The 25,796-nt window shown below is 39.2% G+C and overlaps 1 protein-coding gene across 5 annotated transcripts in view; it reads left to right on the top strand.

Moving 5' to 3' along the window:
- The window catches only part of rptor (regulatory associated protein of MTOR, complex 1), a 101,426-nt gene that overhangs the window by 66,307 nt on the left and 9,323 nt on the right, over nucleotides 1–25,796 (top strand). The window contains exons 22-31 of one of the 5 annotated variants that reach the window (XR_007481358.1): nucleotides 95–213; nucleotides 6,246–6,349; nucleotides 6,473–6,650; nucleotides 6,724–6,834; nucleotides 11,081–11,186; nucleotides 15,100–15,214; nucleotides 15,302–15,426; nucleotides 18,025–18,150; nucleotides 20,576–20,618; nucleotides 21,085–21,132. Coding sequence is in view for 4 of the 5 variants with exons in the window: in XM_049720100.2 (XP_049576057.1) it covers nucleotides 95–213; nucleotides 6,246–6,349; nucleotides 6,473–6,650; nucleotides 6,724–6,834; nucleotides 11,081–11,186; nucleotides 15,100–15,214; nucleotides 15,302–15,426; nucleotides 18,025–18,150; nucleotides 21,085–21,132 (1,032 nt within the window). In the remaining variant the exon portion in view is untranslated. The remainder of the gene's footprint in view (nucleotides 1–94; nucleotides 214–6,245; nucleotides 6,350–6,472; nucleotides 6,651–6,723; nucleotides 6,835–11,080; nucleotides 11,187–15,099; nucleotides 15,215–15,301; nucleotides 15,427–18,024; nucleotides 18,151–20,575; nucleotides 20,619–21,084; nucleotides 21,133–25,796) is intronic. The other 4 variants (XM_049720101.2, XM_049720100.2, XM_049720104.2 and 1 more) reach the window with 4 other exon arrangements.

Below are 25,796 nucleotides of genomic sequence, written 5' to 3'. Positions count from 1 at the left end.
TCTATTGCTGTGTATTTTAACTGACCACAGTGTGTTTGAAATATTTCCATCTGTTGGACTCAGTCCTTCATACGTTTCCTCTTTCCATTTTTAGGTGTGTCCTTCAACAGTGTTTACACTCAAATCTGGAGAGTGCTTCTACACCTTGCTGCAGACCCTTTTCCTGAAGTATCTGACTTGGCAATGAAGGTCCTCAACTGCATCGCATACAAGGTATGTTGCGTTTGAGTTTATGAGAGTTTTGGGGTGCAGCCTGAAATGGACCGGCCATTCGGGAATCTCCCGAAATTCCCGATGGCCACCACATCCATGCTTTGCTTTGTGTTAAATGCTACCATGCTCTATTCGTGCAGCACAGCCACTCCCAGTTACTCAAAAGGGACCTTTTTTGGCAACGGCTGGTAAATATTATCATAGACAACATTTACCACATATTTACATAGACGTTATCTTGAGTATGTTGACGCTGCAGCCGTACAACATGTGGCAAAATGAAGCCATTTGTGAAGATGTCTCATTCACTTGCTCCTTGGAGGTATATCAAGTCAGAACTCACTGTATTAACGCTGAACCATTGCTAGTGATTCCATTATGTCATTCTAACTCAATTTTACAAATCATCACTATTCATATTCATCCATTGTGGTTACTGCACTGACATACGGGCCACCTGATTCAGCGGGTGTCTGAAGCAGAAATGAAGGTAAATAAAAAAATAATAATAATTGTGTTCCAAAGGGTTTGTGGCTCCCGTGGGATTTTTATGAAACAGCTTCAAGTGGCTCTTAAATTGGCGACCCCAATGTAATTATCCATTCTCACTTGCTACTGTGATTATACCAGGGATGCGCTAGACCCATTATCTACAAAAAGTAAAGGTCGGAAAACTGCTATCAATTGTCACCAAAACTTGTTGACATCCTTAACTATGCACACATTAACCTCCGAAAGGTTCGCACCGATACTACCGATTTTATAGCACGGTGCTCACTCCTGAAGCTTATGTCTGTCATTTGATGAGGAAAGCACTTAGTCCATAAAATGCAAAATACACAGGCGATCATTGATATATTTTTTATGGATTGCTGTGGGCATAAGTAGACGTGCACATATTTTGGGTGGCGAGTGATTGCAGTTTTCTGACTTATTGAATGAAGATTTTTTTACACTAATGTTGTTAGACTGTTCCATGCTAGTCTACTGCAGTGTTTTTTTTAATGTTTCATTAGCATTTTTAAGAGAATATACACAAAGAATATTATCAGAAAAGAGATGCTTCTTTGGGGACGCATACCTTTTATTAACGATGTTTATTGACAGAGATGAAGGAGCTCTGCAAACATACAAATATGTATAAATCTCAGTGACGACCATAATAAACCTAATGTGCAGGGAACACTAGCAACACACAACTAATAATAAATAAAATGAGACCACTTACAGGGGTAAAGTTGGCTATGTGATACGAGCTACACGTGTAGCTCCAGAGTAGACGTGACCAGGAAAGAAAGAAAAGAGTGACACGACGCAACAAGATGTCATCAACAATAGCCTAGTGCCCTCTAGTGACCGGAGGAAACCTCTACAGTGCATGAGCATCTCTAGTTCCTTCGTTAAGAGCCAAATCGACTGCCTTTAACTTAAAAGCGGCATCATATGAGGGTTTGTGTATGTTTGTGTAGAAACGCTTCCTTTCTTCAGTAATGTCCGTTTTGATCTTGTTCTGTCTCTTCTTTGTGTAAATTATACGGGACTATTTGCCTGGCGCACAGACATGCGATCAACACACCACTCTTCTCCCCAGTGACCGTGTGTCTGGTCACATATCCCTCCGCCCAACAAACAGCAGTCCACAGCCTTTTTATAGGTGTATTAGCCATCGCAAAAATCACGAAAAATCCATAGATACGCCGCACTGAACAACAAGCCACAGGGTTCAAAGCTTGCGCAAAAAGTATTGGCTTATAGTCCGGTAATTACGGTAATTAAAATACTCTCTCAATTACAAAATAATATGTATCATTTGCTTTTTTCCTCTTTGTCTTTTTGTTGTGTTAAAATTACATTTCATTTAATCTTAAAAACATTTTCACTAGTTGTGTTAGTGTATCAGCAACTTTTACTCAAATTTTTCCCCCATGGTTTTTCTGTGCAAAATCTGTTTCTAGCACATAGGCACATTCCGCTCACTGGCATTTTCTGTCTGTAAAAAACATTTCTGTAAAGGCAATTAAGAGCCAATGACTCCCCCAGGCTTGGCAACAGTGGAAAGAGGCTGTGGAAACCCAAGGAGCCATATTTACCATTATTGGCCACTGCTCATCCACATGCAGAAGAAAAGATATATTGTTTGCTACGACAAGTACCAATTGTTCCCTCCATTAACTTCAGATGAGTAGCCTTTCAGTAGTAGGCCTCCCAAATGGACTGAAATGAAAGAATAAAATGAGATTAACCACTAACCTAGGCGGCACGCTCTCCTACCACCTATATCCCAAAGTACTTCATCACAAGGGTTCATTTTGTGGTTTTCCTAAAATTTCACCACTTTAAAAAAACTGGTCACTCGTAGCTATAATTATTTTTTGCATTCAGTACACAAGTAATTGTCCTCTTGGTTAGTTTTTTAGTCAGAACAATGTGCAGTATCTCCACAGGTCACAATAAATGTGAATTCCAATTTCGGAATGAATGAGACATACATGTGTATGTTCTCCTTTTTTTGTATTGTTTGCATATGAATGATACTGTCATCATGTTTAGAAACGTCCACTTTGACAGCAGCTATTACATATTTACATTTTAGATGTGTGTGTATTACATTGAGTCATGATGGATGGGTCAAAAGAGATGTTGAGTTGTTCACACATCCTGAGATCTCCACTACACAATATAAAAAATATTTTGAATGCACCTTAATGCGTGCGTGTGTGTGTGCATCCGTCTTTGCCCAAATGAAATTGGCACACGTAATTTTCTTCTGTGCTCTTTTACCCATTCGCAAACAATGCTGAAGGCACGGTCTTCACACTCGCGGGAGTTTTTTTTTTTTTTTTAAGCCAGTTTTTAAGGACATTTGTGTATGGAAAAAAGACCAAAACAAGGAATTCATGGGATACAAGAAAGTCCCACTGACACTGAACATTTTCTCATTATTATTGCTGCATTGTGCTGCAAAGATAACGTAATTACAACACTCACTCAAGTTCACAAGTGTTAGCATGGCCTTTTAGTTGGGCTTGAACTGTATTGATTTCTGGCAAAGAGAACAAGGTCAACAGTCAATTAGCATTGACTTACTTCCAAATGATGAAAGCATTAAATCCTTTTGAATAGCTCTGTTGTTCTGCCCAATTGCAATTGGGTAAAATCGTTTAGCTTTTTTATTAAATCCTTTTTTAAATCCTTTTTTTTTCTTCCTTCTCAATTGTAATGTGCATTATGATATAGGATATAATCCATTTTTGATAAGTTTCACATCAAAGGAGCCCAAGTTGAAAAGATTTCGTTGGACTCTTTCTCTCTCTCTCTCTCTCTCTCTCTCTCTCTCTCTCTCTCTCTCCCTCCCTCCCTCCCTCCCTCCCTCCCTCCCTCCCTCTCTCTCTCTCTCTCTCTCTCTCTCTCTCTCTCTCTCTCTCTCTCTCTCTCTCTCTCTCTCTCTCTCTCTCTCTCTCTCTCTCTCTCTCTCTCTCTCTCTCTCTCTCTCTCACACTTGGTTTGTATGGCAAGGGAATGAATGCTCATGAGATAATGACTTTTGGGCCTTGAACTCTCCAATTCCTCTTGCTGAATGCAACAGAAACTCACCAAATTGCCTGGTCCTGTCCAGTCTTTGCCCAAGACCTGGTTAGTTAAAGAATTGAAAAGGAATATGTCAATCATTTTTTAATATGCCATTAGCTTTTGTATTTCTGTCCTTTCAGAGCCCTTATTATCAAATGATGTGTGCACAAACAAATGTTTGCTCTATTTAATCACTTTCTCACCAACTAATGAGAGAGGAAGTGAGAAGATGCAGGTTGAAAGGGCGAAGCAAAGCCATCACAATAAGCAGCAAAGCAGCTGTTCAAAGTGATTCCCTTACCCCCCTCACCCACCTACTCCCCCATTTCCTGCTAATGAGGTAATTCCCTCATATCCCATTTCCGACCGTTAGCCAACAAAGCTTAGAGCCTTTGCATTACATTAGCATGTTGTTTACCACATTTTGACCATCAATAACGATTGATAATTCATGAACATGCTACACAAAGTGATGAGACGATAACATTTACACCACGCTCTCTCGACTTCAGAAAGAACTAAATATCATGGGGGTCCAGTCAATGCAGCTGTATTTATTTTGTTTACTCATCAAATGGGCCCCAAAAGTAACATTCAGTGGGGTTTCGCCCGTAGATAACAGTTTCTCAGCTTTCTGGGGTGCAGTTTGCAGCTCACTCACTCACTCACTCACTCACTCACTCACTCACTCACTCACTCACTCACTCACTCACTCACTCACTCACTCACTCACTCACTCACTCACTCACTCACTCACTGTTTGCTGGTCTTCAGTATCTTGCATGTGCACCTACTCACTTTTCTCTGTGGGTTTTTATCTTGTTCTTGGGGAGTAGGAAATATGTTTTACCTCAGTGTCAGAAGCAGTTTCCATAATCAGTCTGTTGACTTGACCTACTGCTGTTTGGTACCATTTCCAATGACTCCTTGATGGAATCGCTAACCTCGGCAACTGACATGTTTTTATGGCTAAGAAGAGCAGTATCTACCTCCTTGTCCCTCCAGACAAACACGCAAACAAAATAAAGCTGCAGCAATTTTTCAATTACCATAGAAATCAAATTAACGGCAATGCCTGCTAGTAAAATGTGTTTGCGCGAGTTAACTACATTCATCCAGCACAGTTTTTGTTCCATCTCTGCTGTTCATCAGGAATGCTTTGCTTCGAACATCTTTATTAGGTTTCCACCTCCCTCGTGTATAGCCATGAGGATGAGCTTATATTACCTGCTCTTTTTAATGAGATAGAGTTCTAGAAAGTTAGGCAAACTTTAATGCTGCCCTTTCATCCACTGATTATATTGACAAGTGGGATGCACTTTATCCATACAGCATCTGTAATCTTGATCCGTCCAGCCTGATCAAATATACAGTGGTGCCTTTGAAATGCCTTATTCTGTTTAAATCTTGGTGGTCTCTCCATAGAATTTTAATTCAATAAAAACTTTTTTTTTACGCTAAACGGCTGTGGCAAACACCGATTGATGAAGATAGTTATACATTAATGTCAGCAAACAAGGATGAAGCCATTCAATTTCTAAGCGCACAGAGCACTTGTGTGCTGCATAACATCATGTGTCAGGTGGTCAAGTGGTTGCAGATTCAGTCATCAATCCCCCATGACTTTGCTGAGGTATCCTTGATCAAGATCCTGAAATACTGGATGCTCCTGGCTCATCACTGGGTGAATTGTTTTAGCATACACAAGCCACAACATTATGACTACTTGCAGTCTGAGACAATGGACCAAAAATTCTGCATCTGCATTGATGATAATGCTCAATTTTGAGTGATAATATCAGAGAAATGTCAACTAAACAATGATCATTTTTGTTGTTGTAGTGAGGAATTGCACAGCATCGCGTTCCTACTTCTGTGTGTTGGTTACCAAATTTTGCTCAATGAAGTAATCTAAATATTTAATACAGCTTCGTGTTTGTGGCAGTGCAATCCTACATTGATTGAAGTGTGTTAAAACCCATTTGATACTGAATGTTGGCTACGTGAGCTATCACCTTGTCTTTGAAAAGTAAAAACTTTCAATGACACTTGAACTGCACAAATCCGACCCCAGAACTATTGGATATTGCTTAAAGACATTCGTAATCAAACCACGGCGATGTGGCGTATGCCCCTTCCCCACGTAAACATCCAATGTTATTTTTTTATTTTATTTTATGAGAAGCAAGTCATTCTTTAGCTGCTAATTTGGCTTTTTTCTCTGTCTGTCTGTCTGTCTGTCCATCCATCGATCCATTTATATATCCATATATCCATTTATCATCCATCCATCCATCCATCCATCCATCCATCCATCCATCCATCCATCCATCCATCCATCCATCCATCCATCCATCCATCCATCCATCCATCTAATTTGTTTATTTAAGGGGCTTGCTTTTATTTTATGTCAAATCCACTCGCTATTTTTGCTTTAACCAAACCTTTTCTTCTCTCCACAGGCAATGATGAATGCTCGCCCTCAAAGAATTCTGGATTCTGGGTCTCTTACCCAGTCAGCTCCAGCCAGCCCCACCAGCAAAGGTACCCATATTCATCAAGCAGGGTAAGGAACACAACATGAGACTTCTAAATTTGAACCCAAAAACATAGTTTGACAGAAATGAATACAACTCAATAGTCTTCAAAACCAATCTCTATGTTGGCTTTACTTTATGTCTCCCTCTAGTGGCTCCCCTCCTATGCCCAGCACCAGCAGCTCAAGTCTGACTAACGAGGTACCCAAACCCCCAACCAGAGATCAACCTGCCGCACGGCCTCCTTACACACCTACACTTGGAGGACAGGCGCCCCATTCACACCAGTTTCCCCGCACTCGTAAAATGTTTGACAAGGGACCTGAGCAGGTACATGATTTGACTGTTATGCGTTTGAGACTTTGCATAACTTGCTTATATGATTTTCAATTTGTTTGTTCAGGCCGCTGAGGATGGAGACGAGCCTTGTGGTCACAGAAACTACATCAGCGCCGCCTTACAAACGGGTCTATGTGATTGGAGTGCCAAGTACTTTGCTCAGCCAGTGACAAAGGTAGTGCCTATATCTATTTCGTCCCTCTATCTTGCTCACCCATATCTTTTTGCCACATCTTGTCACATCTTTACATTTCATCATCTTGTAATACAACTAAGTTTATGTCAGTATAAACAACAGGTTATTGCTCTCTTGAGTTCTTGCAAATCTTTTCATCAATTTTCCACTTCCAAGCATGACGATCACTATTCGGTTATTAAAATACATTTGTCATATATTTTACCATAGTGTCAAAGGCAATTGAGCCACTTATTGACATGAGCTCTTTAAAAGATATTCTGATATTCAGATAAATTCTCCTGAAGACTGCAGCGGAGGGACCAGTCACAGTGTGAGAAAGTGCCTGCTGGTTGTACATGATGGCTTTTCTGAATAATTGAACTCCTTGACTTCCATAACTTAATTTCCTCCCGAGAGAAATTAAAGATTAAAGGAATGCTTTACCATGGACAGCCGCTGTAATGTTTGTCATCTGATATTGAGCTTCTGTCGGTTTTAATGTTCTTAATACACGATTCACTCTTGCCAAAATAAATTTCCGCAGAGAAGGAATTTTTTGAGTTTATCAATAATGATAAAAGAGAAGACGGAGACAGTGCTCATGTACATGTAAAAGGCCATGTCCATGAGTGACAACAGCCTGAAAAGTGTTAGTAAAATCAAAGGTGAAAACAAATGCACTGAGGCTATCAAATAAGAGAATTATCAATCAATTAAACAAATGAGCGCAAGACTTTTATCATTTTATTTTTATACACTCTATTGTATTTTTAAATACATTGTTGTATTTTAAACACTTTTTAAAACATTTCAAAGTGTCACGGTTCCTCTCTACTCTTGCGTGCTGGCCGACTGACGCGGCCCAGTGCGAGCGCATCCGCACAAGACTTTTATAATTTTATTTTTATACACTCTATTGTACTTCTAAATATGTTATTGTATTTTAAACACTTTTGTAAAACGTTTTAAAGTGTCGCGGCTCCTCTCTGCTCTTGCGTGCTGGCCGAATGACGCGGCCCAGCGCAAGCTCATCCGCACAAGACTTTTTTATAATTTTCTTTTTAAACACTTTATTGTATTTTTAAACATTTTAAAGTGTAAATGTGTCACGGCTCCGCTTTGCTCTTGCGGTGCTGACCGGCTGACGCACCTCGGCAGTCCAGCGCGAGGGCATCCACGCATTGCTCAGAGGCACGCCCTGCGCTTAGTGCTCATTGCCGGCCGCTGTCCCAAATCCTGGACGACAGTGCTTTTTTTCTACGTGCAGTTACGCTCACTGCCGTTGTCCCGACTGTTTCTGCTCGGCGGTGCATTTTTCCCTTGTGCACGGCTATGTCACGTCTCCGCTCTCGCCCTGCCGGCCTATGGCATCACGCGCCCCCCCGCGCTAGACCACTGGGGCGCCTGTCGCCAATACGAAACCGCTAATCGTCAGTCCTCACAGTTTTGTCTGTTTTGACACGCACGCCTGGCATCTGATTCTCGTTTGCCTGACCCGCTGTGTTACGAAATGCCTGCACAACGCGAGCTCGCTGACCGGCTCGTCATTTTTAAATGTAAACGTGCAACGGCTCCGCTCTGCTCTTGCTGTGCTGACCAGCAGTCGCGCGCCCGCTGCCCAGCGCGAGGGCATCCGCACAAGACTTTTTAGATTTTATGACGGGCAAACAGGACGATCCAATCGGGAGTGACAAGCAGACACGCAGTTCTACTCCGCTTGGCAATCGAGGAGCGGAGATGTGATAGTATGTGTGTTATGAAGTGCAAGTCTGAGGTGCTGCTGATATGTTGTCGCAGACGGCGTGAATAAAATGCGATTTCTACGCCAGAAATTACGGTATATGTTTTGAATGTTTGATGTTATTAATCTTGTTGAAATCATTTCTTTAACTGTGTGCCTTCAATGGAAGAAAATACTGATGTAGTATTCAGGTTTGATAGATCAGTCTGTGCTTTTTTTTTTCTTCTCTATTTACATTTTCTCTCCCAGTATTGTGCCAAATAGTGTGTAAACACTGCATGTGCATATTCATTGACGCAAATGTGCTAGAGCACATTTGAAAAACGCAGTCCCCAGTGCACACTGTAAATATATCCGGTTTATTTGCGTGTGTTTACTGTGGTAGGAGACTTGCAGAGGGCACTTAAGCATATGTGGCCCAAACGCCTTATCAAAATTTCAAATTTTAGAACCCATTGTGGCACACAACTCAAATGTTTGCCCACCCCTGCGTTACACTACACACTCACAGTGGAAATACAACCACAATATCTTACAACAGTAGTATATGACCAAGGTGACTATTGTTGCTGTTTAAGTATTTTTTAGCGCCACAATATTTTAAGCATAGCAGCTTATCAAGTTATATTGGTGAAAGGTAGGCGGAGGGCAGTGTTTTATTTGCAGCGCTAGAGGCTTTCGGCATCATGACAGAATGTTTTCTCTCTGTGTTTCTCCGCTGCTGTATTGTGGCTTCAACTACCTTTTGTACATACCGTAATAGCCACAACATTTTGGTTTTATTGATCAGCCCACGCTTGCCAAATTTGGCTGAAAAATAGATAACCAGCCAGCCACTCTGGCCTTCAAAATAAAAGTTGAGTCTGACCCCGTGAGCAGGTATTGTTGAAGCTTGAAGATGCAGATGGAGACTGTCAACTAAATCCAATGCGCACTGCAGTAGAAGAAGGCGGAGTCTGAAGTGGCTGCAGTAGATGAGGAAAGCAGACGGATGATTGGATAGGAAAGATGTAGCGTGTAGGGTTAGTAAAAGTACTCGCAAAGGAAATTACGCTGCCTCTGCAAAATTTTGAGTGCTGTCATAAAACGTCACTCGGTTACAAATCCTGTATGTGTGCATGAGCACACTTCAAAGTCTGAGCATGGGTTAACATATCTCAGCATCAGCAGCACGGGATGAAATGCATGTACAGTATGTCCACTTTTGGAGAGTGTGGATTGCAAGGACATCATCTCACCATGTCTTTTGTTCATATAGTCTGTGGGATGTCTCTGTGTTTTATGTATGAACACAAATGACAGTTACATATTTAACTACTCACTTACTAAAATAGGCGATTCATACACAGACGTATGATGCCATGTTGACCATTAATCCCTAATATTTCTATACCTCAGCAGGCATTAATCCTGATATATGAATTATTTGGCAACATATAAAGAATCAGATGCACATATAATTACTCAAGTGGAATTGTTTTTACCGAAAAGAAGAAATAGGATGGTAATTACGGTGTGGAAAAAGTCAAATGTATAGGAACCCTGACACTCAAAAACATTGGCTATCTGTTGTACAGTAGGATTTTCTTTTCTGTATTCACTGTTAAATTATATTCAAAGGTTGTTGTTTTTTTTAATTTTCGTTTTTCTTTGGTAGTGCGGCTGGCTTTCCTGTGAGAATGTGTTGTGATATAACTGTGTCACTAATATTTTAAAAGAATGCTGCAAAGTAAGTTTCATAAGCACTTAAAAAATGCATTTGTGGCTGTAACTCTAATGAAATGTTCAGGTCGTTTTAACCTCTGTGTCAGTAAACATGGAAACTTTCACTCTGCAACTGCATTTTCTTCAAGCTTTTACTGTGAAAATAAATGGAACATTTTTCAATGGTCGAGTCAGTCATTTGATCTCAACCTTATAGAAGATGTTTTTCCACTAACTGGAGACAAAAGTGAAGGCAGCAAAGCTCACAAAAAAGCAGCAAGTAAATGTGGCTGTATCGTGAAGGCCAGACAAGCATCTCCTGCAAAGAAACTGACTACAGTCAAAGACTGCAAAGCAAAAAAGATACTAAACTTTATCCAAGTACTTTTATTTGTATCCATAAGTCAGTGACAGTGAATCATAAAACCTCAGTAATTGTCTGCATACATTTTTTGTTGTTGGCCAGTTTAAACCAGTTGGGGTACGTCCAGTACATGCTGTATCTGTCATACCATTCAGCTGTTCCATTCTATACTAGAAATTGCCAATATGGCAACATGTTGCATCATTCATATGTGATAGTCAGTAAATTAGCTCTTAACAAACCAGCTCAGAGGTACTTTATATGAGGTTCTGGTACAAACTCAAGTAATAGAAGATAGTTGTAAAAAGAGTTTCATTACATAAAATAACTTTACTATGTCACTCGTAAGAGTGCTTGCATTTTAATGAACGAGAATTTGTTCTTTCACGCAACGTGTTATTGCTCACTCCTTGTCCTTGTCTTCATACTGTCAGATCCCAGAAGAGCACGACTTGCAGAGTCAGGTGAGGATGGAGCGGCAGTGGAGATTTCTAAGAAATGCTCGTGTCAAACGGCAAAGCAGAAGCATCACACAAAGAGGTCAGTCGCTTTCTCTCAAATTCATCTATTCCTTCGTTTACAAGCTCAAATCCAATGGTTTTATGAAAGAAATGTTTCTCTTCTTGTCATTACAAAACACTTGATCTCATACATAATAAAAAGCAGATTTGATAGACGAGGTAATTTAAAGCCTATAATGTGTGCACAAAGATGGAAATCTCTTGTCTTGTGGCCAATTAAGTGTGCCATGAAATATCCTTCAATATAAGGAAATAAAATAAGGTAATACTCTTGCAAGTTTTTTCTTCATCTCTGTGTGGAAGAACGTTCACCATATGGGAGAAAAATAAAGCCGATATTTCATGTTTTGTTGAAGTTAACTGATCAGACTATTTCAGGGTTCAAGATGAGTGCTAATCCAGTTTAATCACTCATCTTCAAGAGTCCAATTGAGACACACGAGACAGTTACAAACTCCATCCATCCATGAATGGATGGAGCTTATAATTGTCGCCCAATGAAATGCATTTGGGATTCAATTAGTTTTTAATTATTTTGTCAATCCCAAATTTCATTGATAAATATTTACTATGCATTTTTCATGGGCAATAAAAAAAATAAGTATTTATTTTTACGTTATTCATATTTTAATTTCTTGCTAATTTATTTTCTGGTTAGACACTCGAAGTTAGGATTTCAACAATTTTTGTCATACCATCACACATTGCCACACAATAAAGCTCAAAATATGATACAGAGGTCCAGGTTAGCCCAGTAAGTCACAAGAATTGTAAAATTAAAAGAAAATGACAAAAACGATCAAATAAATTAGCTAAAGAACTAAGAGGTATGCATATTCATGGTTTGAATGAGTGCAAAGATGCAACACAGCAAAGGTTTGGCTGCAGCACAATGACAATGCAAGAGGCTTGAATTTCACATAATATATGCAAGGTTATTTTGTACTGTACTGTAGTGATGATTTGTACAAAAGGGATCCAGTGTTCAAGAATAGTGCTCTTGCAAGAAGAAAGTTAGAAAGAAAACGTGCCAAGAACGAATGTGCATGAGGCTATGATGGTAGTTTTGATTATTTAAGTTTTGGTTTTTGAATAAATATTACTTTTTGGAATTGGGATTTATAATCATGATTCCAATATCAATCAAAAATAATTGTGATTATCATTTTCTCTGTCATTGCCTACCCCTACATCCAGTTCAAGTTTACAGTACTATCAACCTAAACATTAAACAAAAAGAATTACATGTGTACTTAAAACAAGTCCATAGCTTTGCCTTATGAAAGCCCGCTTAGCTTGATGCCAATGACATCCTAAAGCAGCTGTTAGCATCAGTAGTTTTAGAAGCAGTCGATTTTTTAACATGAACGGTGGCGCAACACATTTTGAAAGATAATACTCACAAGCATATTTGCTTTATCCTTTATGAAAAAATTATAAACATAACAGCATGTTACTGAGTCATTTACATTAGTGAAACCAAATGAACTATTTTTCATTTGTCGATAGGAATATATTATACTGCCTCCTTAGTGGCCAAGGCAGGAACATCAAGCGGGAACAGCACAAAGAATTAAAGTGGAGCTGATGCATAGCCTATTTAATTCTTTACATTATATTTAATTATGTCATTAACAGTTATAGTGCAATGTTATAGAATGTTATTGTTCCCTGTTGTTTACTTGTATGTATATTGTGTACTATGTCTTGTCACCGTGGGATAGTGGGGAAGGTAATTTCGATCTCTTTGTGTGTCTTGGCATGTGAAGATATTGACAATAAAGCAGACTTTGACTTTGACTTAAACAAAAGCAATCACACAAAATTGTCTGTCTGCTGTGGAATAGGAAAATAACATTTCATTCATGTCAGTCAAGAAAGATGATTTGAGCAATGAGTGTTTTGAGTCACAAATGTGGTCACGTAATGGTTTAACCTTTTATCTTAAGGCTAAACTGCACAATTAAAGTTAAATGAGAGAATTGCCTGAAAACCTGTCTGAATAACAAAGCTCTAGTGTGACAATGGGAGACAATTCTGGAGTGAGGGGAACAATTGTGTAAATAATTAAGAAAAGTATAAATAAATGGTCTCATCCATTAACATATTTGAAACCTTAGTGAGACTAATTTGTTGGGAGCAGAAGGATTGAAAAATTTGACCCTCACTTATACAAAGTATGCCCGTGTGTATTCCTCATCTATCACTGGAAAAATACTCTTACCCTCTATGCATAACAAAACGGGCACACTTATTCCATTTCCTTTGACGTATTACTTTCAGGTTATGTTCAGATGTAATTGCATCCCTTTGGTCATATCTACCATTGATAGAGACTGTGATTTCTGGAGTTATTTAAGTCCTCTCACAACCAAATTCACCCATGAGTCATAGGACTCCCCTTCACACATACGTACACGAATGTGTCTGAGGTGTGAGTTTCCCTGCAAGTGATGTTTTTTTATGACCCCCCCCCCTCCACACACACTCACACACACACACACACACACACACACACAGACACACCTGCAAAATGACTAACAACACCTACGTCACTGTGTAAGCTCCTATCTTACACAGTTACGATTCGATTTACGTCACGGCCGAGGCTCATTCAGCCTTTTCTTACGGAATACCTGCTAAAAATAAATAAATAATTCCTGTGCCTCCATCCCCCTTTCCTCGTTGTTTGTAGGGTTGCCCTCATTCAGTCTATGTCCCCCTCAGAGAGAAATAAGATGAGAGGAGTTAGAGAAGGGAGAGTTCCTCAGACGGAAGGAGAGGCAATGTGAGCAAGTGAGATTGGCAAAGACTGAAAGAACGCTATGAACTAAAAAAAAAAAAAAAACTTATATGTATTCTGCTTGATCCACCCCCCCATGCAAAAACAAAATTACGTTCTTCATCAAAACGTATGAAAATCCTGCAGGGGATTTTGTATTTTGTCATCGCTCAAGAACTTCAACCTCCACAACTACAAAAAAAGTCATTGGAGACGATTTTTCAAAGAGATGTGTCTGCTTATGCCTCAGGCTACTCAAATCAACCACAACTGCATCAAGAATGAAGTCATAATAGATTTTTCGTTATTCTTTTTTGTCTTGTTATGGGAACCTCAAGAGGTATACTCCAGGACAGACTGGCCAAATTTGTTGTTGCTATGACAACGTGAGAATGTGAACTTCAGGCTATGTCAGTTGTACCTCTCTTGGCACTTCTCCTTGCAAAATGTCTCGGCTTGTGTCCTGTACTATTTGGCATGAACAACTTTTTTTTTTTTCCCCCTTGTCATATGCTAACAAAAGCAAAGTAGTTATATATAGTTATTATATGTGCTGCTCTCACCATTACTGGAGCCACGAGAGCCTGAATAATCTCACCATGATTACTGCTCTGTATTATGTGACAATTCTGTATTCCAATTTTATTGGTATCTACTGGCCAATCGAGATCTCTGTGAGCATCATTGAACTACATCAAACCAGTTTTTCCACACATGGAAGACCTAAAATCCCACATCTAACTAATGTTTGGCATTAAACTTTCACTTATCATCATTTTTCTAAAATCCATCCTATTTCATTTATTAAGATGTTTTTTTTTGTCAGAGATCTTTTTAGATTTTCAGTAAGTATGAAAACTCATTTCCATTGCAAATCACCCTGTCTCTGATTTATTAGTTTTTTCACAAGGCTATGCATATAACCTTGAAAATGCTTAATCAACAAGTATTTTAATGATGTTCTGTACAGGTTTTTATTAATATTTGCTTCCAATGTTTTGCTGTAGCAGAGGCACTGTATCATCTAGTACATACTCCACTAAACAAAGGAAATGCAGCAGCCCATATTTAATTTATTTTGGACCCTGTGAAAATAAATCTAAAGGGTCTGCATCATCTATTATCATCCTTTCTCATCCCTTCCTTTCAGGTGTTTCTCGACTGGACGATCAAATATTCATTAATCGCAATCCTGGCGTTCCCTCTGTCGTCAAGTTCCACCCCTTCAACACCTGTATAGCAGTAGCCGACAAGGACAGCATCTGGTTCGAAAATAAAACGCAAAACACGCACGACTACGAAACAAATGTTGAAGCCTTCAGACTTATGAGTTTGTGTTCTGTCTGTTTTAGTTTTTGGGACTGGGAGAAGGGCGAGAGATTGGACTACTTCTACAATGGCAACCCTCGCTACACTCGCATCACAGCTATGGAGTATCTGAATGGGCACGATTGCTCATTGCTGCTCACTGCAACAGGTTGCAACACTACATGAATACTGTATATTACTGTACATATGGTTGGATATATGTGCTATGGATCAAAATGTTTGGGGTTAGGGTTAGGGTTAGATGACCCAGATGACTTCATTTTTTCCCAGATCACGGTATACACTACCGTTCCAAATTTTGATTGTCACTCGGAAATCTCTTTTTACCATATTGTCCACTGCATTTATTATTGAAGTTCGTTGTTAGGGGTGCAAATTAATTGCAACTCTTCTATTCTTGTTTCGCTCCTCAATCGAGTAGACTTCATAAGTTCATGCACATAGGCTTGATAGGACAGTTCTAGTTTTGGTGTGGAAATCTGTTCAAAACACACACTAACTACGAATGATATCACTCTTACGGGATCCGACATGGCAATCGTCTAGATCAGGGGTGTCAAACTCATACTTTTCGCGGGCCGCATTGTAGTCATAGCTTCTTTCGGAGGGCCATTATGACTGTCAACCCAAATAAATGTATGAGCACCTCAAATTATATACAGTAAAAGCTACAAAACAAACTGACAAATAACTCGTTTTCAAATCAGATGAGTAAAAACTGGTCAAATATTTTTTTAAAAAAAAGATATTATTAAAAGTGATGACAATTTGCAATTCTAGTAATGACACACAAATTTGATGCACAATTTGTCTTCACGGGCCACATAAATTGATGTGGCGGGCCGTATCTGGCCCCCGGGCCTTGAGTTTGACACCTGTGGTCTAGATCAGTGGTTCTTAAGCTTTTTGGAGGTACCGAACCCCATCAGGTTCATATGTGCATTCACCGAACCCCTCTTAGTACCGATGTGTTCGGCCATCCGCTGACGGGGGGGGGGTGTTAGGGTCCTTAGGGAACCCCTAGGGTTCGATCGAACCCAGGTTAAGAACCACTGGTCTAGATGCATTGAAGAGAATCCTGTGCCAGCCAACAAACGTTTTTGAATGAAATCGACGTCCTCAATATTCCATTGAGTCTTAACAGTGGTTGTGGAGGAACCCGAAGGCCCAAAGTGTTGATGTTTTATTTGTGGTAACGAGTCGAGTCTCTGTGGAAGACGTAAAAAATGACAATGCCATTGTACGTGGGAGATTGTGGTGGCGTATACTCCCTCCTCTGTTTAGAGATTGTTTCTCACTCTTGACATACTGTAGCTGGCCTCTACCACTCCTTTTTCAAATCTTTCAAACCTTTCATTGTCTCTGCCCAGCAGAATATTAACATTTTTGTCCTCAAAAGATTGCTCGGAAAATGTGACTGACTAGAAATTATTATGACTAATCGTATAATCAGATACCTTTTTTTTTTCATTATTATTAAAGAGTATTAAAAAAATCTCATAGCCATTTATTAAACAATATCACACAAGCATTGATTGTCATAATTTTCTAAAGTAAAAGCAAATGACTTATTTTGATTAAACACAAAAGATAGTAAATCAGTCTGCTCTCATGAAGGGCTAGAATTATTTTTGAGAGCCTGAAATCTGAAGATTTGGACAATCTTTGGTTAACAAATAGTTATTAAAATATGAGCCATTTTTTTTTATCGATTTGTTTTTGATTAATCGCTTAATTTCGACTGTATACTGTTATATGCTATACTGTACCTGTAGTGAGTCATGACCCTGCAGTTGTTAATTGAATTAGTGTCAGAGTTTTTCTGTCTGCAAGGCCATGAAGGTACCTCAATTGTATTGGATCAGCAAATGTCTGAATCCAATCGTGATTAACTTCTAAATATGGAGGCATGGTTGAAACCTACCTTAGGACTGCACTGTTAAGTACTTAACGTAACCTCTTAGTTCAATGGTTCCCTCCCACCAACTCTTTTGGAACTTCAGTCAGACTCGTTTGTTTGCGGCGCAAGGACTTAAAACATTCAGCTCTGGAAATACAGGTCATGCACTGCTCTTGTGTATTCATCATCTGTCATCAATAGAATAATTTACTTTGTTAGCCCCAATGCACAACATAATCTTATCTACATAACACTTGGTTCATTTTCTTTTTACAGAACATTCAAACGGATTTAGAAATAAATGCTGCCTTCCCTTTCACCCCTACTGGAAGCACGATAAAAGCTAAAAGATAAATGACTTAAATTCCATCTTGTCAAACTGTATCTTGCATTCCATCAGCCTTGCACTGAATAACACCAATGAGTACATTAGTCATAAAATATATATATAGTGTTTAATAGTAGATGTGAACTGCTAAATGTAAATCAAGTCTCGACTTTTATGGGTAGTAATAACTTTCTTTGAAGAGTCTGCGGACATGTTTTATGTCTGGCTCTGTTTCTTAGCTGGGTGTTGACACTGCTCTGCAGCATTTTGTTTCTCACCCACCATTTTTTGAATGCTTTATAAGATGCTTATACAATGCCTTCTGATTTTTCTGAGAAGTATATTTAGGTCATGGACAGATTGTGCTTCTTTTGAAAAAATCTATTCAAGCTTCCCATCCAATTATTATTACAGCGCAAGAAAAAAAAAAAAATCAGAATCTCCTTTTGAACTCACGACTTTAAACGCACCCATTAACACCTTGCTCTCCTAACACTTTAAATTCCCATGTTGTCTAGATGATGGAGCCTTGCGCGTTTGGAAGAACTTTGCTGACCAGAAGAACCCGGAGATGGTGACTGCCTGGCAGGGCCTTTCTGATATGCTGCCAACTACCAGAGGTCAGCCTTCCACCAGCGCTCACAGTAAAGACTTTGATCTTACTATCTGCCCACCAACCCCTCCCATAGTAGTTTGGTTTGTTGTCCCTCTGTCCATCATCTTACCTACTTACCTATCAAATAAAAATGTTTCACTATTACAGGGCTCCTGCAGAAAAAATCTTAAAAGGGAACTGAATCCATAAATCAAGATAACAGGGGCTTAATTGGCATTAAGATATCTTAAATCAATCTTTTCCAAAATTTTAACCTAAGATTTTTTTACTGTCAATTGTTTGTGATCTAAAAAAACAAGGTTCCTAAGAATAGAATTTACCGAAAGTCTCATGATAACAACACAATCACAATAGCAGAACCAACAAAAGAGTCATGTGCTTTTAGTCGAAATTCTTAAAAGCAAATGAAAGTCATTTTTGGACCCAAGCAACTTTGGACAACATGGGACATTGGGAACAATTTTAAGTTGGTCTTACATTTAATTTCAAGTGGAATTTAAAAAGTCTGTTGGGAATCTGTCGGGAACCCTGTTTTACCCTCATTGCAACTGCAACATTGTGTGGTCACCATTTGTCTGTGCGTGTTTGAACACCAGTACCTATCTGACAACTAACTGCTCTCATGGTAACTGAATAGTAGAATTTAAGAATGCATTTGGTTGTTTGAAAACCCTGTGTAAAGCACATTTTAACTTGGCTAAATAATCCCTTGAAGAAACTGAGGCAAAACGGAGTGCTTTACTTAGCAACAAGCAGCAGTGGCACTTTCAAGTCAGACTCAACTCTAATCATGGGAATTCATTCCTTCCAGGCAACATTATTTAGCTCAAAACCACAGTTAAGACTTCAGAAGATTGGGAGCGATTATTTTTTCTCTTGAAAAATACCAATTCTAAAGTATTCACCGCCTTCTAGAAAATCTTTCATCGTGGGTGTGGTTTGCAGTGGTGTGCCGTAATCATACTAACAAGTCGCAAAACATACTGACATGATAATATTATAATTGAAATTACAGACACCAAAATACTTTTTACATTTCATCATCTAGTTTTAGCTGATGAAGGTAAACCTATTCATCTGTGTCCAATTTAATCCCAGAAAAGTTGACCCAATTTTTAGTTTAACTCCTAAGGAAAAGCTGAGTTTTAAGTTGCCTTTCATACTATAAGTGGCTGTAGCCGCCACATGCAGTGGATAAAAAATAATAATAATAATAATTACACAACCTTGTTGAAAGGTCGCATTTTTGTGAGATAAACAAGTGTGACCATGATGAAACAATTCAGAATATTTTCCACCTTTCTGTGAACTTCAACAATTCAACAGAATAACAAACTGGAATCTTTTTGGTTAGGTGTGTCTAACTAATTGCACTTCAGGGACTACATCAGTAAAATCATACCAGAATTATTTAACGTGTGTGTTGACGTACCTGCGGAACTTGGAAGCCGAGGCATTTGCAAATATTTGGAACAGGCTCCACACCATCAGTGCAAACTGCAGAGGCGAGAAGGCAATTTCTGGGCTACTCTCTCTCTCTCTGCTTCTTCTCGCCAAACCATCATTTAGGTTTTTATTAGCAGCAGTTTCTTGCTCACCGTTTTCTCTGGCAACCAAATAAATGAATAGTGCCAGCTTTATCGAACTACTTCTAATGTGTTCGATGAAACTTGCACAGTATACATCCTTTAAATAGCAATGGCAGGTTGATCTCCACCATTTGCAGAGACTGTCTATAGAACATGTTTTCCACAAAGTGCCCATTTGGCTAATTGGTAGTGACAAGTAAGTGACTGGCTTGCTCACTGGCTGACTGGTTTTCTGTGCAGACCTGTGAGCCCCACTCACTGTGTGCACATATGTGTTGATGCCATTACAGAGCCACATAGTCGCCAGCACCTGCAGGGACCTGCTGCAAGGCGACACACTACCAACTAGCATCACTGTGTGTGTCATTCTTGTGACACAAATTTCCCCACGAGACTTGCCCTCTCCTGCAGTGTGCCTTGTTTTCTCAGAGGCTCCTGGATCGCTTGTTATCTTTCTGTACATGCAATTAGAGGCAAAGTCCATGTTGGCCTCGCATTTGGTGGTCAATTGAGTCTATTTTCACATTCTAGTCTCTCAAGTTTGCCTCAAGAGTGAAGCCTCAGATATCAGTTTTAAGAGTTATCTGTTCCTGGTTACTCGGCTAGATTGTGACAATTAATTACATGTGTGACATTATTTTTTGATTCGCATCGCTTCAGTAATTTTAATAATGCAAACATAATTAAATATTACCTAAGTCTGTCTTTGCTTTGCCAAAAACGGACTCACAAGTGCACTCATTAGTCTGTCCGCATTCATCTCATCCCTGTCTTGTTGTAACATTGTTTTTTATTTATTGAACCATAACTCTTGCTGTATGGCTTGTTGTTCTGAAGCTTCGTTTTTTCACATCCTTCTTTTAGAGAGGCTGAATAAGGCTGCATGTTCATACACCTCCACAATCTTGTAAGAGTTACATAATTATGTTTTCTTCTATTGGCACTATTCTGATCATTTCTGATACCACTTCAGATGTGTTTTTCTCACGACCAGTCTTACTCAAGCACAAGCGGCAGCAACCCTCCACTTTGCCAGTCTTTAGCCCTGCGGTGAAAGAAAAAAAAAAAACTCAATTATGTGTCTGACAGGTTTTGAGGCTTTAGACCTGCATGTCACCATTTCGACAAATAGGCAGCAGCTTAGCTCATACTCTTTCTGCCTTTTTGTGGATGGTCTGTTACTTTGTCATTTGGGAGAATCTCTGTTGGGAAACAAAAGCCTTGTTCAGTCTTCTGCTATTTAAATGCAAATAGAGAACACTCTGTGTGCGTTTATATCTGTGTGCGCATGCAAAGTGTCCCTGCTAATTTGTTGCTTGCTTTGTTGCATACCTGCCCCTCCCTACCTTCGATCTGATCTCCCTGCTTCGCAGGCCTAGCCAGAAGGGTCTCCATCTATCTTGACAGGAGTAAACAAGGCGGTGAGTGTTATCTTTCTTTTCTCTTCTCCCGCTACCCCAATTTCTAAGTTATATCATGTTGAAATAAGAAATCACAAGCTTCGTTTTGCTCTACCGCACCGCCTATCATTCATGTGTAAAAGTGTTGCTCAGTCACTTTCACCTTAGATGAGGCATTGTATTATTTTCTAATACATGCGAAACTAAGCATTATTACTACCTTTTTATTATTATCATGACTAATGCAGTGGTCTTGTGTCCCTCAAAAAGAACTGCCTTCCATGTGGTCTGATGCAAATAGCTATGATAAGGGGTGTACAAAGTGCGCACGAGTGCTGAAAATAGTCAGGCACACCAAATTCTATTCTATATCTATTTTGTGGTCCTCAAGAAAACGGGCCATCAGCTGCCAGACTCAAGCGGAAGCCAAACTCAGGGACACAGCCGAGCCAACGGGATGGTCATTTCGGTGTTATTGCGCCGCGCCTTTGTTGGCCCATCAAAATATGTGAAAATGGGCCGATTGGGCACTGGACGGCATGGCTGCCATAAAGTGTTTTAAATCAGCTCGTGATCTCACATGGTCTCATATTACTAGTCATCTAAAACGGTTGCCGAGGGCCACACCAACTTGCTTGTTTATTTTAAAGGTGAATTTAATGTTGTTTTTCATTACCACGTTCAAAATTCCCTTGCGACAAGAAAAGTACTGTAGAATGTTTGGCGAACATTCGCGACCTTGAGCTGAGACTGACGAACACTGACGAGAACACAACATTCGCTACCTTTCCAAACACAAGTGTTAGTTAGATGAGTTCATTTATCTCCAAATCTTCTGCTGGCATGTGTTTTAATTGTGTTTGCAGTGCTTGGTAAAATTGGATAAACTTTGACTAGACAGCTACTGTTAACGTATGAGGTTTAGCTAAAAGTCATCTGAAGGTGAGAGATGATTTACTACATATGAGCTGACTTAACTCCACAGTCTGAGTCATTTTTAGACACGCTTGCAATTTAGATGTAGTTATTAGGTCCATAGACCTCCTTGACCTACCACCTTCTTTACCATTAAAGTGCATCCATACCTGTGTGTGCCAGTATATCGATGTTTAATTGGAAACGTGCCTCCCCACTGTGGTTTTATTGAAGCAGAGCCACCTGGTGTGTGAAGCTCCAGGGATCAGGCTGTTAAAATCACGAGAAAGCAATGAAATCAAAGGAGTGTGGTTGGTTGTCGCAAAGTGAAGTACTTGCCTGTGTGCTTCTGCTGCTTTGGGCCGCTGCCGCCGCTGCTGCCGCTACTGCTACATTAATATGCACCAGCCATCTCTGGAACAGGAAAGGAGAGTGTTGGGCAAAAACAGATGCAAATGTTTCTTTATGTTAAAGAACACAGTTTCTCATAAAGTCCATGATATGGAGTTAGAGTTCGTTAAGCAGTTTCATGAGCAGAGATTAATAGCAAAGAGAGTTGTGTACTACCATAAGGGAAATTAAACAGAAACAAAGGAATGGTGAAAAACAGCACAGACACTCATTTGTCACCAATGTTTTTCAGCAATTTTCACAACACACATTGGAATGAGACCCCAATTATAATCAGAACAATATACAGTGTTGTAACCTTTAAAGGTGACGATCTGTTTCGGGACACGATTTTGTTCACAATTGAAACACGTTTTGTTTTATACAGTGTCTTCAAAATTGTTATGCATATTATAATTTAAGTTAAACGAACAGTTCTTCAGTACTCTTTGCATATGTCTGCTGTCTATGTAGAGTGACGATAGACAGATTTGACATTTAGTTTCCCATCCAAGACAATTATTTGAAGTTGTTGATCCACGGTCACACTAAGATTGTTTTTGCTGATGGGAAAACATGGAATGGTCTATTGCCTTTTGCGAGAGAGAAAGAAAATCATTGCACAGTGGATTGCTGCTATTTACGAATCTCCGTGAAAATCTGATGCTTCCCTCAAAGCGTGATTAGAATTGATTGTTTATTTGCTTATTTTGATAGTTCCATCCATATATTGCAAACTATGATTCCAAAATACATTAGTAGCATTTTAAGCACTTGGAAAAATTGACGTATCCTTAAAAGCAGTACAGTAAATTGCTTACAGCTAAGCATGCAGCTACACAATACTATATCGTACCTGCACACGTCCTAAATTATGATGATGACGATTCACTGAAGTCAATTACCTACTATGATGTCGTGCATGACTGTGTCACACTCGCTGTCACACCTATGGACAATTTCGTGTTTGATTAATTATCTATTTCCTAAATGATTGACTTTAGACTGTACTTCCATATTTGGGATACAGTTGCATTGTAACTTCCGGTTGCTCGGCTAACGCAGAATAATAACAATGACACAGAATCAAACTTTTCAAAGTGTATTTGCTGTGTGCTGGAATTACATCAAGTTACCATAAATGATGTATTATCTTCCTAATTGCTCCAATTATCCAAGTAACTGCAAAGCAATCAAAGGATCCATATCTGCTTTAATGAGCTATTCGCTTTAAGTAAACTTCACAGCTTCATCTTGGAGGCATTCAACTGTCAACTCCACAAGAACAACCACAATGTAACGTTGTTTGGCTTTTAAGTGAACATGGATGGAATAGGAAGCACGTGTGTGCTTGGAGAGGAAGACTACGCTCTGCTCTTATTATATTTCTGAGTGCAGCCGGCATTGGCGTACCAAGTCTTCCGTCAGGGCGTTTGAGCACACGCATGGGCATTGTGTTTTCGTCGCACTTTCCAAATGACAAATTTGAGCAACGTGCTAAATTTCCAAACGGCCAGGGTGAACCAGTGCGTGCGCCACGTGTATTTTTGAATGCACTATTGGTTTCCGGGTTTGTTCAAATGACATTACGCATGTACCAGAAAGAACGCGAAAAGCTTTCGGACATATGTATTTTTTTTATCGGGATGGAAATGTCCAACATGGCGCCTCCCTGTGGTTAATGAATTATCATGTTTAACACTTATTCCAGAAATGTAATGTTGGGCAGAATACTATTTTATTTTTTATTTTATTTTCATTTTTTTTACAGCTGCTTATACATACAATGTATTCTTAAAATAAAAGTCCTCAGGTTTAACTTGCGCTTTAAGGCCCTATTGAAGAGTTGAATCAAAACACAAGAGGCACGCTTTTTATACAGTAACCAACAAGGCTACAAAAGAGTTTTTTCTTTCATTTTCTGCAATGGACATTGTATTTTGAGACACATTATTCATACATATTCAAGCCTATCAAGCTTATTGGACAGCCTATTCATTGGCCGGTATGTATTAACCTCTCTGTAATAATGTTCTGTTTTTGACTCTGTATGAAAGTCAACATTAGCATACAATTAAGTCTTACAAGTGAGGCAAGAGTTTTTGTATATATGTCCACTGTACAGATAAAAATGGTCAGAGACACTTCTAAGTCCATTAATGTAATCTGCAGTTGGACTAGGCTCTTTGTTTTCCCTGAACCTTAATTTTTAATATCATGAAGACCCTTCGGATATGTGTCCAACCTACAGTTTGCCTAAGGCCATTTTAGGTGCACAAAGCAAAATAGATCCATCGAGGCTTGTGTGGATGACTCTGGTATCGTGGAACTTTGGTGACCTAGATTCTGTTGTACGAACAGAAATGAGACCAACTTTGTTTGCAGGTTTAGTGATCACGTGGACCACCACTTGTCTATGTAGTCCACTGAATTTTACAAAGTACTTAGTGTACTTCTAAACATCTGTGTGTAATGACAACAAAGCTAGTCATGTTTTAAGATTTAGAGCTACAGTTTTAGTAAGTAGGCTTTACATATTGCATTGAGCTCGTTTGCTCTGGGCAGTCTCTCTTCAATCTTGTAAGCACTTAAAGACAGTAACCAGAGTCTTGGTTGTTCTCAGGGTTTATCACAGTAATATAATAACTCCACAAAAAAGGATTTTTTTTAGTACTATTAAAACTAGCTTAACATCTGATGGAATTAAGATTATTCAGTCATACCATACAAACCCTTGAATATTAGTGAAGAGGTGACCGCAATGGGCAAACAAAAATTCCTTGAACATTCTAAAAAGGGTAATCAGTCTGATTGAGCCCCAGGAAAAATCTGTAGTGGGAAATAAATAAAGTGCCAGTCTCTGTAAACCCAAAATACGAGTTAACGAAAGACCATTGTGCATTAGGAAGATAAAATTCAGACGTAATACGGCCAGAAACTGATTTCCTGGGTTTGCATCAAATTTGTAACAGATCGTGGTGTTCGACTGATGATAAGTTGCATGAAAGGGTTGAATCGTTTTAAGCCTGCACTATTTATGTATTTATTTATTTTATAGTCTGCCAGTTGTACTCAAGATAATTGTATCAAATAGGCAATGCACCTAAGATAAGATTTATCTTCACTTGCTTTTAAAAAGTCCCTGAAAGATTCCATCTCGAAATGCTGCTGAGTATTAAAGATACCGGAAGGTGTTCCTTGTTTGGAATTATCCAAATGGTTTGCCCTTTGTCCGCCTTCATCAAGTCATCACGTCTTAATGCAGGTGATTCTTCATTCCGTAGGGCCACAGTCAACAGTAGACGTCACACACCTCTTTGCCCCTCAGAATGCCAAGGCGGTCATATAAAGTTTAGATAAATGCCATGGCAGTGATGTGT

Source organism: Syngnathus scovelli, chromosome 5 (assembly GCF_024217435.2).
Source record: "Syngnathus scovelli strain Florida chromosome 5, RoL_Ssco_1.2, whole genome shotgun sequence".
Classification (NCBI taxonomy): Eukaryota; Metazoa; Chordata; class Actinopteri; order Syngnathiformes; family Syngnathidae; genus Syngnathus; species Syngnathus scovelli.
This window is presented reverse-complemented; position numbering and strand designations above follow the sequence as displayed.